This window comes from Hylobates moloch, unplaced genomic scaffold (genome assembly GCF_009828535.3).
Source record: "Hylobates moloch isolate HMO894 unplaced genomic scaffold, HMol_V3 SCAFFOLD_2, whole genome shotgun sequence".
Classification (NCBI taxonomy): Eukaryota; Metazoa; Chordata; class Mammalia; order Primates; family Hylobatidae; genus Hylobates; species Hylobates moloch.
This window is the reverse complement of record NW_026652277.1, coordinates 19,128,515-19,145,137: the sequence shown is the minus strand read 5'-3', so window position 1 is coordinate 19,145,137 and position 16,623 is coordinate 19,128,515. Positions and strand designations below refer to the sequence as shown.

The 16,623-nt window shown below is 36.2% G+C and overlaps 1 protein-coding gene across 1 annotated transcript in view; it reads right to left on the bottom strand.

Annotated features, from left to right (window-relative positions):
- MALRD1 (MAM and LDL receptor class A domain containing 1) overlaps positions 1-16,623 on the bottom strand; it is a 695,880-nt gene that overhangs the window by 273,442 nt on the left and 405,815 nt on the right. Inside the window, exon 29 of the mRNA XM_032166926.2 lies at positions 15,706-15,889. Coding sequence (XP_032022817.1) covers positions 15,706-15,889 — 184 coding nt within the window. The remainder of the gene's footprint in view (positions 1-15,705; positions 15,890-16,623) is intronic.

Here is a 16,623-nt window from a genome sequence, read left to right as displayed (position 1 = left end):
GGCTCGTGTACTCCCCGCAGTCATGTTTTCTGTATGTAAGGTAAAGCAGAGATGGATGTTCCGCAGAAAGGGAAATTAAATAAATGAGCTGAAAGACACAGTTTCTGTCACCCAGGCTGGATTGCAGTGGTGAGATCATGACTCACTGCAGCCTCAACCTCCCAGGCTCAAGTGATCTTGCCACAGCCTTCTAAGTAGCTGGGACCACAGTTGTACACCACCACACCAGCCAATTTTTAAAATTTTTTTGTAGAGATGGGGTCTCACTATGTTGCCCAGGCTGAACTTCTGGGCTCAAGTGATCTTCCTGCCTCAGCCTCCTCCCACAGTATAGGATTACAGATGTGAGCCACTGCCCCTACCCCCTCTCACTTTTTAATCTTTGATTTTCATATCTTCCTGACGTTGTACTGTATTCTTGATCTATGTGATTCCTTGTACCTTTACATGAACTCCTTTTATGTTTGACATTGTTGGCAGTTAGAGTAAATCTAGTTAACATAGAGATTTCTAAGAAATTATCATGAGAATGTACAAAGACTAAAAGACCAAAAAGTAAGCTAGTGGAAAAGAACTCCAAACACACTTGGTTTCTTTTTCTGAACTCCTTCCTGACCTTTTAATCAATGATTTTAAACTCATTTCCCAATTCCTCCAAGACAACTTTCCAGACAATTTGTGTGAGTCATTTGACTCAAATCCTTCAAGAATTCATTCCATATTAAACATCCTTATTCCCCGCTTAAATGAGATTGTGTATATGCTGGGTCTAGTATGATCTTGCCACCCATTGATTTTTCAATATCTATTCATTTCCTCCCATTGTCTTCATTGTCACTTATTCAATGCATGCTTCTGTAAAACAATTAAACAAGTAGGCATGTATGCAACTGATCAGTGGAGGAATTAGGTTACTATAACACAGAAGTTCTATTGATTGGTCCATGATTTTGACCACTACAATAATTCTTGTAGCACCAACATACAGCAGATGAAACCAAAGTGTACTTGCACAGCTAAGCTCAGCAAGTCATAGAGGAATTCCAGGACTGCACAAAGTGTGCTTAAACCAACGTTTTCAGATGAGTTATCCATATGCTCTCTTTTGAAAGTGCTTCTTTATTGCCTAGTTCTCCTGGTCTTTGGGTAATTTGCTCTTGCCTTCAAAATTGAACAGCCTTAAACATTTTATACTACGTTTACTTCAAGGGTCCTTGCCTCCCATCCACCTCCACTGTTTTAGGTAGAGTCATATATTTACTCAAAAGTTCCCCTATTTATTAGGAATTCAAGATACTTTAAACTGTACTAGTAGTTTGAATATGATTGCTAGTGTTTATATTAGTGCTGGGTAACCAGGTTACCTATGATTACAGTGGCTTGCTCCAACCCTATTTTTCCAAAGCCTTTCTTCTTTTCATATTACTCAAAACATGAGGTTTTTCAGAAACCTATATGTTATAGTAAAAAAAAAAAAAACTGTGTGTGAGTATGTGCATTTGTGTATGCATTCCATTAAGTGTAATAGACAAGAAAATTGGTTTCTAGTCCTGGCTTAATATTTGTGCATGTATTAATATCTGTAGATTTTATTGTTAACTGTTTCTTTATATTTGGCTCAACTGGATGTAATTTTCACGTGTTCCACATCTACTCAAGTTCAACTGTAGCTTATACATCTTATATACTAGTATATATCTGTACCGATATTTCAGGACTAAATAACATATACTTCAATTATGCAGTGGAAAAAATATATATGAGTATAAAGTAGGAGTCTTCTTGATAAACATCAACATTCATTTTGAGTGAAAATATATAAAATATAGTTCAGTAAAAATTGAAAGACCATATCGTCACAAGAACTCTATGCAATGGTCCTACTGACCTAGAGCCTAAATATGAAAATGTTCATTGTAATTGAAACAAATTCTAATTAGAAATTACATGAACTGAGGATAATGTTAACATTCAGATTTACAGTTGCCTTTGTTTGAACCTAGGGATATTTCAAGGGCTATTTAAGTCTTACTAAAATGTCTGCTCGAATAATTATTTTTTCTTAATAATGTAAATGAACCAAGTTATATCATTGTGCTTGGATTATAATTAAATATAATTATATTAATAGTAATATTTATCATAATATGATTTAAATTACATCTTTAAATATAGACCTTTTTAACATTCAGATGCTAATTTTCTTAATTTTATTGAGAGATAAAGCAGTATCTGATGCTTTCAACGTATGCAACAAATGGTTTACTTGAATACAATGTTAAAGTAATTAGATTCATCCATGGCTTTGATTTTTTTAATTTAAATTCACTGATTAAAAGTATAATAAACTCAATCACATAGTTCTTTTGTTTAAAGAATGGCCTTGGACCAGAAAAAAATAACTAGTCCCTGATTTTATAAGAAACAAATAATTGGGCTCTAAGGCTTAATGAGAAACAATGCAGTTAGTTGACGGTGGCAACGAAGCCTCTCTTCTGAAGCCTGTCTCAAATCAATTCAAGCAAAAAAAGAAAGTTAGATTTATAACTGGCAATGACTGAATGTAGAGAGTTGATGTCACAAAGACTATCTCCACCTCTTCGTTCAGAATTTTGTTTAGTGTCAACTTTATTCACTGAGGGTACTTCCTCAAAAGGCTGAACCCCGGAATGTTGGGAGCTTTTGGTTAACACCTTTAGACTACTAGAATCTGAAGGTAAGTATACTTCTCTCTTACATCCTCAGGTTGAATAAACCTGCAAAGGATTGATAGCTTGGTTGTGATTGCTTTTGGTTTATTAATTAAGCAACCACAATCCTCAGACAGTGACCTTAAATACAGGAAACGTATTTGCTTCCAAGGTAGAGAAGCTGGAAAACTCAATGTTAAATAATGTCTCTTTATGCAATATTGCATTGTGTGTTAGGTAGTAGATTGCATTGTGTGTTAGGATGGGCTTGAAGGTATACTTTTAAAATACCACTTAAATCTTTAAAAATACTATATATATACACATATATGTATACATATGTATATGTATATATATGTGTGTGTGTGCGCATATATATATATATATATATATAGCTCAACTATACATATCTAAAAAACAAGTTGGCTAAGAGATTCTCCTCTACGGATTCAGGAAGATGAGGCAGATGTAGATATACTATCTGGGATATAAGGCCCCTTTTAACATGCAAGGGAGACCTGATAAGATTTACTTTTGAATTCAAAATAAATCTGTAACGATGAAAATTGTACACTACATTTTAAATATTTCAACTGGAAATGACACATGCTACTTCCTCACAGCACACTGGCCAGTTGTGATTCATACTGACCCATTTAACTAAAAGGGAGACATGCGGGAAGGAAACTGACATTATTCAAAGAGTAAATACCTCTACCACATGTGGTGATACATTTTTAAAAACATAGCATCTGTTTATAAAAAATCAATGACAAAGATACCACCATTCTTACCATTTGATAAATAATCAAAATTCTTCAATCAATAAAAATCAGTTCCTTTCATTAAAAAGTCAAAATTAATATTTGTATCCATATATGATATATATTTAGTAAAACATGAATTTATATATGGACATGTTATTAGTATTGATAAGTAAGTTGGAATAGAACATATAATCAGGAGATAAACTAATTATAACAAGCTATTTTTAAACATGACTTTGACACTTTTTGTTAATCAGTATTTGCAGGGATGTAGTTACTTCAAATAAGACTATTTTGTCATTTGAAAAGCATTGCATACTTCATCCTGCCAACAAGTAAAGTTTCACCTAAAGTGCAGGTTTAAAATGTATGAATTGATTCTTCTATAAAGAGTATATTTAACAAATTATATCAATTGTTGGCAGAAAATTTTAGCTCTAGGTACAAAAGGTGCTTTGCAGTGTATAAAGAAACCTAGTATAAAAATAGTCATATATAATCAGGTAAAGAAAGAAACTGCTATGACCTGGGTCTGGTTCAAGTTAAATAACACTTGTAGCTAAGGGTCATATTCTTTTCCCTCCTTTTCCTTACTGAAAAGATTTTGAATCCAAAATAAAACAAACCTGTAATAAGAAGGATTATTTGAATATTAAAAATTTTTAAAACATCACAATGTTTTAAAATACTTAAACTAGTATTACTAAAACATTCTACTATTAGAAACACTAATGATATGTCTGATATCACTTGTTTTCTTTCAAGACCATTTGAAATCATTGGCAAACTAGATATTGCCGAACATTTCTCCCTGTGGCCTTGGACCAACTCAGGTCTCCCTAGTTTCTTGCTTGCAGTTCTTAAGAAGAAACGGCAGAATGTGCTGGGAATGCAACATTCTGAGATAAGAGGGACGTTCTAGAACAGCCAGGTTTTGGTTCCAATTCCTTTTAGAAACAGAATATCCTTTCATGCTTTCACCTAAGGTATAAAACCCAGGGCGGGCTTTGCCAGCTCATCAGCTGTGGTGCAACGGGGTCTTGCACTGATGAGATTCCATCCACCCTGGGCAGCTTTCCTGAGCCTTGGGGGACCAGCTTAATGATGAACCCTAATTTTCTGTTGTCCCTTGCTGCCTATCTGTAGGTAATAAACCCGCTTTATGTAACTAGTATATGAGGATGCAGTCTCACCAGACTCAGGCAAGTTGGTAACCAGTGGACAGCGAAACTGCTTGACAGATTTGTCAGGTGCTATGTGACTGCTTTTACCTCCAAGTTGTTTATCATTATTTTAGTAGTATTCTACGATGTTATGGCTAAATACCGCTGTTTCCATGCCATTAAGCATCAGGAAGGAAATCAACTCAGCTGATATTTGGTGTAACATCTAGCTATTTCAATTTTTCAGAGTCTTAAGGATTCAATTAAATATGATGGTGTTGATGAATGATGACAATCATATCAAACATTGCTTGAGTAGTTACCATGAAGAGTTACTGTATAAAGCACTTGGCATACATTAACTTTTAAATTTGCACTATCATTTTAATTTTAATTTTTTTTTTTTTTTTTTTTTTTTTTTTTTGTGAGATGGAGTCTCACTCTGTCACCAAGGCTGGAGTGCAGTGGTGTAATCTTGGCTCCCTGCAACCTCTGCCTCCCAGGTTCAAGCAATTATCCTGCCTTAGCCTCCTGAGTAGGTGGGATTACAGGTGTGTGCCAAAACCCCCAGCTAATTTTTTTATTTTTAGTAGAGATTGGGTTTCACCATGTTGGCCAGGCTGGTCTGGAACTCCTGACCTCAAGTGATTCTGCCTGCATTGGCCTCCCAAACTGCTGGGATTACAGGTATGAGCCACCATGCCTGGCTGGCAGGTTCTATTTTTATTGCCATAAAGAAACTGAGGCATTGAGTTGCTAAGCACTTATTCAAGATCACACAGCAAGTAAGTGGCAAAGCCAGGATTTGAACCTGGGAAGTCTGACACCAGGCTTGGCTTGCTTAATCCCTATGCTGTGAGCAGGCATTTCTGATGCCAAAGCTCTGCATAATGAGGACCATCACTGTCTCTCTACCCTTCTTCCCTTTCACTCCAGCAATTTGCTCTTCTAGCAAATCTGCCTCACTGGTCCACTGGTCGCTAAGCCTCGATTTCTCTTCCCTGAGACGTTTGCACAATTGCCTCCTCAGTTCACTTAAGCCTTTGTACAACTACAACCATCAAATAGGCTGTTTCTGCCCACTCTAATCAGGGAAATATTTCTCTATTACTTTTTCCTTTTACCATTCATAGCACTTATCACTACTACATACTATATTACACATTATTTTGCTTATTATCTGCATTTGCCACTGGAATGTAACTCAATAAAGACAGGAAGTTGCTCTATTCTGAATTTTTACACATATAACAAGATTTGAATGCATGGTATCTATTAAACCACCTGTCTGGCCATCCACTGATGCATCCAACCATCCATCCTTACATCCATTCATTTATCATTTATCCATCCTTACATTATACAGTACTACATATTATCTAGCCATTCACTATTAAAAATAAGTCACTTTTAATTATTTTGTTAGGGTGGGATGTGCATTAGTTTTCTACTGATTGCCATCTTCTTTTTCTTTGTTTCCTTTTCTGACAACATTTACTTTAAAAGAAGCCTGCAGCCAGGCGCAGTGGCCCTCGCTCGAAATTCCAGCACTTCGGGAGGCCGAGGTGGGCAGATCATGAGGTCAGGAAATCAAACCATCCTGGCAAACATGGTGAAACCCCGTCTCTACTAAAAATACAAAAATTAGCTGGGCGTGGTGGTGCATGCCTGTAATCCCAGCTACTCAGGAGGCTGAGGCACGAGAATCGCTTGAAGCCAGGAGGTGGAGGTTGCGGTGAGCCGAGATTGTGCCATTGCACTCCAGCCTGGCAACAGAGTGAGACTCTGTCTCAAAATAAATAAATAAATAAATAAACGTCACTTTTAATTATTTCATTAGGGTGAGATGTGCATTACTTTTCTACTCATTGCCATCTTCTTTTTCTTGTCTGACATTTACTTTAAAAGAAGACTGTGAGCGATCTGAATGCAACACTCAGAGCACTCAAATGTGAGCAGAAATACAGCTTTTCATGTAAACTAAGTGAAAAAGGTAAGTTCTGAAGTTAAACTCTATGGAGTTCTCTTTACAGATTTATTTGTGTGTGAACTTTATATAGAGCAATCACTGTTTTGTGATCTCCCAAGTTCAATTTGAATCCAGAGCGATGCTGCACTGAGATCATTATCATCATGCCACTGTTTTTCACTCCAGATCAATCACTGTTTAAAGTACACTCAGGAGTCATACATACAGTTTTTATTTATTTATTTTTTTTATTATACTTTAGGGTTTTAGGGTACATGTGCACAATGTGCAGGTTTGTTACATATGTATCCATGTGCCATGTTGATTTCCTGCACCCATTAACTCGTCATTTAGCATTAGGTGTATCTCCTAATGCTGTCCCTCCCCCCTCCCCCCACCCCACAACAGTCCCCGGAGTGTGATGTTCCCCTTCCTGTGTCCATGAGTTCTCATTGTTCAATTCCCACCTATGAGTGAGAACATGCGGTGTTTGGTTTTTTGTCCTTGCGATAGTTTACTGAGAATGATGTTTTCCAGTTTCATCCATGTCCCTACAAAGGATATGAACTCATCATTTTTTATGGCTGCATAGTATTCCATGGTGTATATGTGCCACATTTTCTTAATCCAGTCTATCGTTGTTGGACATTTGGGTTGGTTCCAACTCTTTGCTATTGTGAATAGTGCCGCAATAAACATACGTGTGCATGTGTCTTTATAGCAGCATGATTTATAGTCCTTTGGGTATATACCCAGTAATGGGATGGCTGGGTCAAATGGTATTTCTAGTTCTAGATCCCTGAGGAATCGCCACACTGACTTCCACAATGGTTGAACTAGTTTACAGTCCCACCAACAGTGTAAAAGTGTTCCTATTTCTCCACATCCTCTCCAGCACCTATTGTTTCCTGATTTTTTAATGATGGCCATTCTAACTGGTGTGAGATGGTATCTCACTGTGGTTTTGATTTGCATTTCTCTGATGGCCAGTGATGATGAGCATTTCTTCATGTGTTTTTTGGCTGCATAAATGTCTTCTTTTGAGAAGTGTCTGTTCATGTCCTCTGCCCACTTTTTGATGGGGTTGTTTGTTTTTTTCTTGTAAATTTGTTTGAGTTCATTGTAGATTCTGGATATTAGCCCTTTGTCAGATGAGTAGGTTGCAAAAATTTTCTCCCATTCTGTAGGTTGCCTGTTCACTCTGATGATAGTTTCTTTTGCTGTGCAGAAGCTCTTTAGTTTAATGAGATCCCATTTGTCGATTTTGGCTTTTGTTGCCATTGCTTTTGGTGTTTTAGACATGAAGTCCTTGCCCACGCCTATGTCCTGAATGGTATTGCCTAAGTTTTCTTGTAGGATTTTAATGGTTTTAGGTCTAACATATAAGTCTTTAATCCATCTTGAATTAATTTTTGTATAAGGTGTAAGGAAGGGATCCAGTTGCAGCTTTCTACATATGGCTAGCCAGTTTTCCCAGCACCATTTATTAAATAGGGAATCCTTTCCCCATTTCTTGTTTTTGTCAGGTTTGTCAAAGATCAGATAGTTGTAGCTATGCGGCGTCATTTCTGAGGGCTCTGTTCTGTTCCATTGATCTATGTCTCTGTTGTGGTACCAGTACCATGCTGTTTTGGTTACTGTAGCCTTGTAGTATAGTTTAAAGTCAGGTAGCGTGATGCCTCCAGCTTTGTTCTTTTGGCTTAGGATTGACTTGGCGATGCGGGCTCTTTTTTGGTTCCATATGAACTTGAAAGTAGTTTTTTCCAATTCTGTGAAGAAAGTCATTGGTAGCTTGATGGGGATGGCATTGAATCTATAAATGACCTTGGGCAGTATGGCCATTTTCACGATATTGATTCTTCCAACCCATGAGCATGGAATGTTCTTCCATTTGTTTGTATCCTCTTTTATTTCATTGAGCAAGTGATGCAAAAATCCTCAATAAAATACTGGCAAACCGAATCCAGCAGCACATCAGAAAGCTTATCCACCATGATCAAGTGGGCTTCATCCCTGGGATGCAAGGCTGGTTCAACATACGCAAATCAATAAATGTAATCCAGCATATAAACAGAACCAAAGACAAAAACCACATGATTATCTCAATAGATGCAGAAAAGGCCTTTGACAAAATTCAACAACCCTTCATGCTAAAAACTCTCAATAAATTAGGTATTGATGGGACGTAGCTCAAGATAATAAGAGCTATCTATGACAAACCCACAGCCAATATCATACTGAATGGGCAAAAACTGGAAGCATTCCCTCTGAAAACTGGCACAGACAGGGATGCCCTCTCTCACCACTCCTATTCAACATAGTGCTGGAAGTTCTGGCCAGAGCAATCAGGCAGGAGAAGGAAATAAAGGGTATTCAACTAGGAAAAGAGGAAGTCAAATTGTCCCTGTTTGCAGATGACATGATTGTATATCTAGAAAACCCCATTGTCTCAGCCCAAAATCTCCTTAAGCTGATTAGCAACTTCAGCAAAGTCTCAGGATACAAAATTAATGTACAAAAATCACAAGCATTCTTGTACACCAATAACAGACAAACAGAGAGCCAAATCATGAGTGAACTCCCATTCACAATTGCTTCAAAGAGAATAAAATACCTAGGAATCCAACTTACAAGGGATGTGAAGGACCTCTTCAAGGAGAACTACATACATACAGTTTTCAAAAGGAAAAAATGAAAGATGTGAAAGTGGCTATAATAGAAAAGAATGTCTTTTTACATTATGTGTAAAGACAACACCTAAGACATCTGAAATTATAGTAATGCCAGCTTCTTTTATTTTACCCTCAAGGTAATTTTTCTTTTCATAATTAAGATTATTTCGGGGGTGTGAGTGTTTTGCTATGTATGAATGTTGGGAAAGATTGAGTAGCTACTGTCAGAAGATTCTGGAAACATTCTCTGTTCCCTAAATCATCTCTTCCTTTTCCTTGAACTGAAAACTGGTCATCATTCAATTGAATTTTCTAGATATTCAGTTGAAAAGGCAACATCTTATACCATTATTGGATTCTAGCCTGAGGTCCTGGGTTTACCAGTATCTTCGAGCAGTACACAGAGGGGTCTTGGAAATAGAAAACATGGGGGGGGGGGGAACACACTGGGGAAGGAGACAAATGCGAGGAATTAAGAAAGGAGCACTGAAAAGGGAAACAGAAAAATCCACAAAACTGAACACTCTGGAATGCACACATTTCAGCCCAGCTCTCCGTAGATGTGTGCAGTGCATTGCACAAAGCTTTCTGCAGACTAGAAAATCGATAATGTTTGCTGAACATGTGAAAATGAAGGAACAAAACAGAATAGGATTCTAAATGTGATGTAAAACGTGTTGCCCCTAGAACAATTAAGAAACCTTGCGGTGTAGTTCATTTATATTTACTGGCCAATAAATATTCAGATGCTTGCTATATATCATGCATTTTTCAAAGTACATTGTATAGAGTTAATAATTTAATCCTCATAAGAACTTTATGAGATAGAAGCATTATTATTACTATTTTATAGATGAAAAACATAAGGCAAAAGAAGATCATGTCATTTGCCTAAAACCGTAGAGCAGATAGCAAATGGGTAAGCTAGGACTAACACCTAGTGGTCTTATTGCTGATCTGGGATCTTAACAGCTGACATAAATGCTACTTAATATTAATAGTAAGCTCCCTGAGTATTAGGTGAATGACTGTACTTAAGAAACGATTGTACTTTAAGTAACATTCTGAAATTTCAGAAGTCATTTAAATTTCGAACTTTAGAATTGCAACGATAGGATATTCCTTTCCTTTCAATATGAATTGTCTTCCTACTTCTTTGTTCTGTGGAATGGTTGCTACATTTTATAAGATTTCTGTACAAACCATTTTTAAACCAACTTGAATAAAAAGGAGAGACATCAAATTTATAATCTGTCACTTATTTTTCTATGAATTAAGCTACTTGCTTCCTTATTAACTTGTCCAAAAAGGAGAGAGGCTTCTTATTGTGTTCCTGGACAGACTACAGAATATGCCCATTATTTTGCTTTATTTTTCTTTCTAGAAAAATACATTTGACAGTAAGTTGAAGATAGCACCATAATGTATTCACAATGCAAAGAAATAAAAAAGAATATATCTAGCTTATGTTGGCTATTTTCTAAATATTATCTAATAAATTGAGTTGTAAGTTTTTGAATAGAAAGTAAGAAAGAAATACGAAACTTAAACAGCTTTCCTATTTGCAGGTAAAGTAGATAATTACCAAATATGTACCATACATATTATGGTATATAAAATGTGTGTGTGTGTGTGCACAGACAGTCCTTGATTTACAGGGGTTTGATTTATAATTCTTCAACTTTACACTGGGTTTATCAAGACATAACCTTATCATAAAACCAGGAGCATCTGCATTTACAACGATTTGACTTACAATTTTTGGATTTTATAACAGGTTGATTTGGTATGGAATGCATTTTCAACTTATATGGGTTTATCCATATAAACCATTTATCCATATATACACCATCATAAGTCCAGGAATATTTGTATATACCATTATATATAGATATCTATAGATATAATCTGTATGTATGTATCATATAATTATATGTATATCATATGTATCATTATGTTATGTATACATATGTATATCATATGTATAATTATAATTATATGTATATCATATGTATAATCTACCTTTCCTCATTTCTACTCACAACCAATTTAAAATTTGCTCTCAATGATTCTGAAATTTAAAAACATATTCATAAATTCCAGAGTCATATCAGATAATTTTAGGGAAATCACAGAGATTACCTATTACAATCCTGTTGTTTTGTGGATAAGGAACCTGAGGCTCTAAAAGAGTAGGATTAAATTAATATGATTAGGGTCAAAATCTGAAAAGAGTACGCAAGTCTATAAAATCTACATAAATCTATAAAAATATGGTGATTGCTTTTTGACATTTCCTGGCTAATGTTCTCTCCCACACTTCGAAGCGAATCTTTTCTCATCTTCAACTGTCCCTAGACTGTTCAATTTGATTCCACTCCCTGGAGTGTTTTTATTGGCATCTTTGTTTTTTAATTGTTTGGTTTTTGAATGTGGGCTGTTGTCATAGAAGGGAATCCTGCTGGATCAATTTTGAGAGTTCAAATTGTTCCAGCCCCACAGACCTAATCACAGATATGTTGGACCCATTCATTCTCCAAGTCAGAAAACCTGTCCACTGTTAGTTGCCATTCTCAAACCCGGCTGCACTTTCCAGTGAATATCTGTTGACTCTTTTGTGATTTTCCTGCCTTCCCCCTTAGAGAAATAAATAATACACAAGTCTTGTCACTGTTTGTGGTTTGTCCTATTAGTTTGTACTTTGGATTTTGTAGGGATGTATTTTCATTTAATTTTGTTGCATATGTTTTTCATGACTTGCTGACTTTGCTAATTAGGTTCTCTGACTGTTTTGTGTGAGGACTTGGGAGAATCCAAAAGCTGTTAGGCCACTACTATCACCATCTTTCCAGAATTCTTTATCTTTTTTCTTTGAGACAGGGTCTGACTCTGTTACCCAGGCTGGAGTGCAGTGGCATGATCATGGCTCATTGAAACCTCCAACTTCTGGGCTTAGCCTCTTGCAATTCTCCTGCCTCAGCCTCCTGAGTAGCTGGGACTACAGGCACAAGCCACCATGCCTGGCTTATGTTTTAATTTTCAATTTTTTTTTTCCAGGCAGAGTCTTGCTCCATCATCCTAGCTGGAATGCAGTGGCACGATCTCGGCTCACTGCAAACCTCTGCCTCCCTGGTACCGGCAGTTCTCATGCCTCAGCCTGCTGAGTAGCTGGGATTACAAGCATGTGGCACAACGCCCAGCTAATTTTTCTATTTTTAGTAGAGTTAGAGTTTCACCATGTTGGCCAGGCTGGTCTCGAACTCCTGGCCTTAATTAATCCACCTGCCTCAGCCTGCCAAAGTGCTGGATTGCAGGAATGAGCCATAGTGCCCGGCCTAAAATTTTTACAGAGATGGGAGTTCCGCTATGTTGCCAAGGTAAGTCATTCCTTTCATTTAAAAAGTTTTATTGATTTATAATTTACATGCCATTAAGTCTAGCCATATAACATTTAATGTTTCTAATATGTTCATGAAGTTGTACAATGATCACTATAAACAACATTAGAATATTTTTGTCACTCCATGAAGAAACCCAATATCAATTAGCAGCCATTCCCCTCTCCCCATTCCCTCACACCTAAGTCACCACTCACCTCCTCTCTGTCTCGATACATTTGTCTGTTCTGTACATTTCACATAAATGGTAGCATACAATATATGGGGATTTTTTGTGATTAGTAAAATGTGACAGAAATAAACATTCAGTCATTTTTTAAGTTATTTATTTCAAATGCAGACCATCAATGACTTCATGATGAATTGTGTGGTAACCTGGTAGTTTATGATCTGAAGTTGGTTTCCTAATACAGGGCAATAAAGCACCATTTGAGAATATGGCATGTTAATAATAATGACGATCACTTTTATAATAAAATGTAACATTAATTTTTCTTTGTGCCAAGACTATTCAAAGAACTTCACATGTATTAAAGTAATTAATATTCACGTAAACCTATGATGAAAATACTATTTTCATCTTCTCAATTTTATTGATGAGGAAACCGATGCAAAGCGAAATGGAGAAACTTACCTGAGCCAAATGACACAGCCAGATGCCATGCCCACATAATTTGACTAGAGACTCCTTGTTCTTAACCACTATGAGAAAGTGCCTTTCTGACTTTGAGGTGTTTTGCTAAATACCATTCTCATCTTCTAAAGTGGCAACCGCAGAAAGCAACTTAGTGTAACTTACACTCTAAGCTCCCTCTGATCATCCATGTTACACAGCCCTGATATTTCACCGGCATAAAGCTAAACACTAAGATGATTAAAAAGAATGTTGTTTAGTTCCATTCATAGTCTTTCAAACTTTCTCATAATTTTTTCATGTTTTCTATCTTAACTGAAAAACAATTTGAAAATCCTTGTTAATTGTAGATGGCTGGGCTGTTAAAAACCAATGGCTACTTTTTCTGAAAACGTATTGTGTAATTTACTATATTCAACTATAATTGACAACATGATGCCTCTTTACTTGATGAAAAAGAAAGAACTATAGGCCTAAAAGCAATTGATCACTTAGTGTAAGATATTAAAGTATAACTTAGTAAGCCAAGTGTTGGCTTCAATTGAACAAAATTAATTGTAATCATGTAAATTCTCACAGAACTCTATTACAAAAAAGGGAAGAAAGAGTGCAAACTTCTACATGAAACTGGCAAAGCTAGAATAATAATTCTCAGTTTCCTTCTGTCCTGAATCAACCCATCTAGGAATCATTCTGCTTCCCTTGAGAGGAAAGGAATTTCTCTTATTGAATAAAGCTTCTTTCTTTCTAAAATCTTAAAGAAAGTTTTGAAGAATTTTTCCTTTTCAAGTTGCCAAAATCACTTCTAGATTGAGTTACTAACCATAATAGAATTTCAACATATTACTTGGAAAGTTACTAGGAGAGAGTTTAAGAAGCATATTCTCACATCTAAGATTCCCTTTACACAAATACATGTGCAAAACCTCATCTTCTTTCATTAAGACACCACCTCCCCAGCATCTTGAAGCCCAAATCCTGTCTCCTGCATGACATAGATACCTGGAGCTACATGCTCCTTACATGGTATGAAACACATAATTTCTGGTTTTATGTAACATAAGGTAGCTGAGTAACAACTACCTTTTCTGGAAACATAGGTTGGAGGAGAGAGAATTCAAAGTTTAAAGAATGTATTTCTAAGCAGAATCTTTTGAAACAGTACCGCTCATAAAAAGAGCAGATGCTGTAACACTACGAAAAAACCAAAGTCACATTTTTGAACTGCCTCAGTGAAATATTTTAATATGACAGCAACAATAAAATTAAATAGCATTCAGGTTTAGCTCTTTTAGTCGCAGAGGCTTGCTGCCAAGTGAATCAGTACAGAAAACCACAGAAGGCATATCTTTCATTGGCAGTATATCTCACACAGGATTATTTTGGAAACCAAATGGAATAATTCCTCTGAAAGAAATTTGCAAACTGTGAAATTGTACAAATGTATTTATAATTATTTTTTACATTTTCTGGGTAGTTTTGTAAAGAGAATCTAAGTGTAGTTATACTTCTCATTTAGTAACATGATAAATTGCAGTACTTTTTTTTCAAGTTACTGTTCACAGGCTGGAGTAGTATCTTTAAATCTCCCAAGCACAGCTCTCACCTCAATTTCTGCTTGAATTTTGCCTGATTGAATTTATTTCTTATAGATGCACTAACTACCAGATTTCTAACCTGTTTTTACTGGTTCATTTATAATTAGTTTAAATTAGGTAAATACATGTAAATATTAGGCTCACATTTAAAATTGTATTGAAAAACAAATTCAGAAGGGAAAAATTATTCATGTTAGAAAGTGGATGGTATGGAAGGAAGAGGGGAGTAACTTGCGCAATTGAAAGATGAAGAACATATCGCTATGGTCTGACTGTTTATTCTCCTCCCTTCATTCATATGTTGAAATCCTAAACCCAAAGGTGATAGTGTCCAGAGATGGGGTCTTCAGGAAGATGACTAGGTCATGAGGGCAGAGCCCTCATGAATGGGATTAGTGCCCTTATAAACTAGGCCCAAGGGAGCTCATTTTATAAGGGCTCCACTTGGACTCCACCAAGTGAAGACACAGCAAGAAGGTGCCATCTATTAACCAGGAAATGAGCCTTCACCAGATACCAAATCTGCCTGTCTTAATCTTGGACTTCCCAGCCTCCAGAACCACAAGGAAAAAATTTCTGTTGTTTATGTGCTACCCAGCTTATGGCATTTTGTAACAGCAGCCCAAACAGACTAAGATAGGTATTATCTCTTAACATATAGTTTTAAGTTCACAATTATAAAATCATACCTTTCCATTGATTTGTGTATGTATATAAAATATGTAACAGTAAAGCATTTTAAACATGTGTAACAAAAATAAAATGGCTAGATTATAAATGTGTTTCCAAATGGAAGTGCTTTCTGGAAACTTACCAGTTGTGCAGTTTTTAAATTCAATATCATCAACTGCAGCTCCTCCTCCCAGGTCCCTTGTTCTGATACCTTGAAATATGACTTCAAAATTCCTTAACTTTCCTAGTAGGATGTCAGCCTTTTGCCAATGATTACCAGGGTTCTGCTTACTTTCTTCCCATACTTTTGATAGTCCTTTCTCTGTCTGAAAGTAAAGAAGTTTGTATGAGGGAAATAATCAAACACGAAAGAAGATGACGTGGTGTGAGGCAAAACCTGGTTATTTATCTCAGAAGCATGTGACCAATAAAAACTGAAAAAACAAAGAAGCACTGAATCTGTGAAAGTTGATCTTACAAATTGAGTCATTCTTGTCAAACCCAACTCAAACAGAGTCAAGAGGTCAGGGGTCGGGGAAAGCACTCAGGGCACGTAACACTGCTCCAAAAATATAACTCTCTACAAACCTGGCTCCTGAAACTCACAGTTGTAACCTGAAACTAGTTGTATCTGACAGATACTGAAACAATCTGCTGAGACTCTAAAACTAGTTTTACCCATCATGCACCAGTTAGAGCTTTCCAGCTCCGCACAACTTTACTAGTGCCGATGAACTTTCTTTAACAACAATATGGAACATTTATTTTTTTTTCCGCCCCTAAAAAACTTTTATTTTAGGTTCAGGGGTACGTGGGCAGGTTTGCTACACAGGCAAACTCCTGTCATGGAGGTTTGATGTACAGATTATTTTGTTGACCAGGTACTAAGCATAGTATCAAATAGTTATTTTAACATTTCTCTTTTATAAAACCTCCAATCTTCTCTTTGTTCTTCAGATATACTGAAGACCACCTGGTCTGTGTATATGCCCCAAATTGCAATTCTTGCTTCCCTCAAAAAAATTTTTAGAGATTTTTATCTATATTTTATTTGACTTCA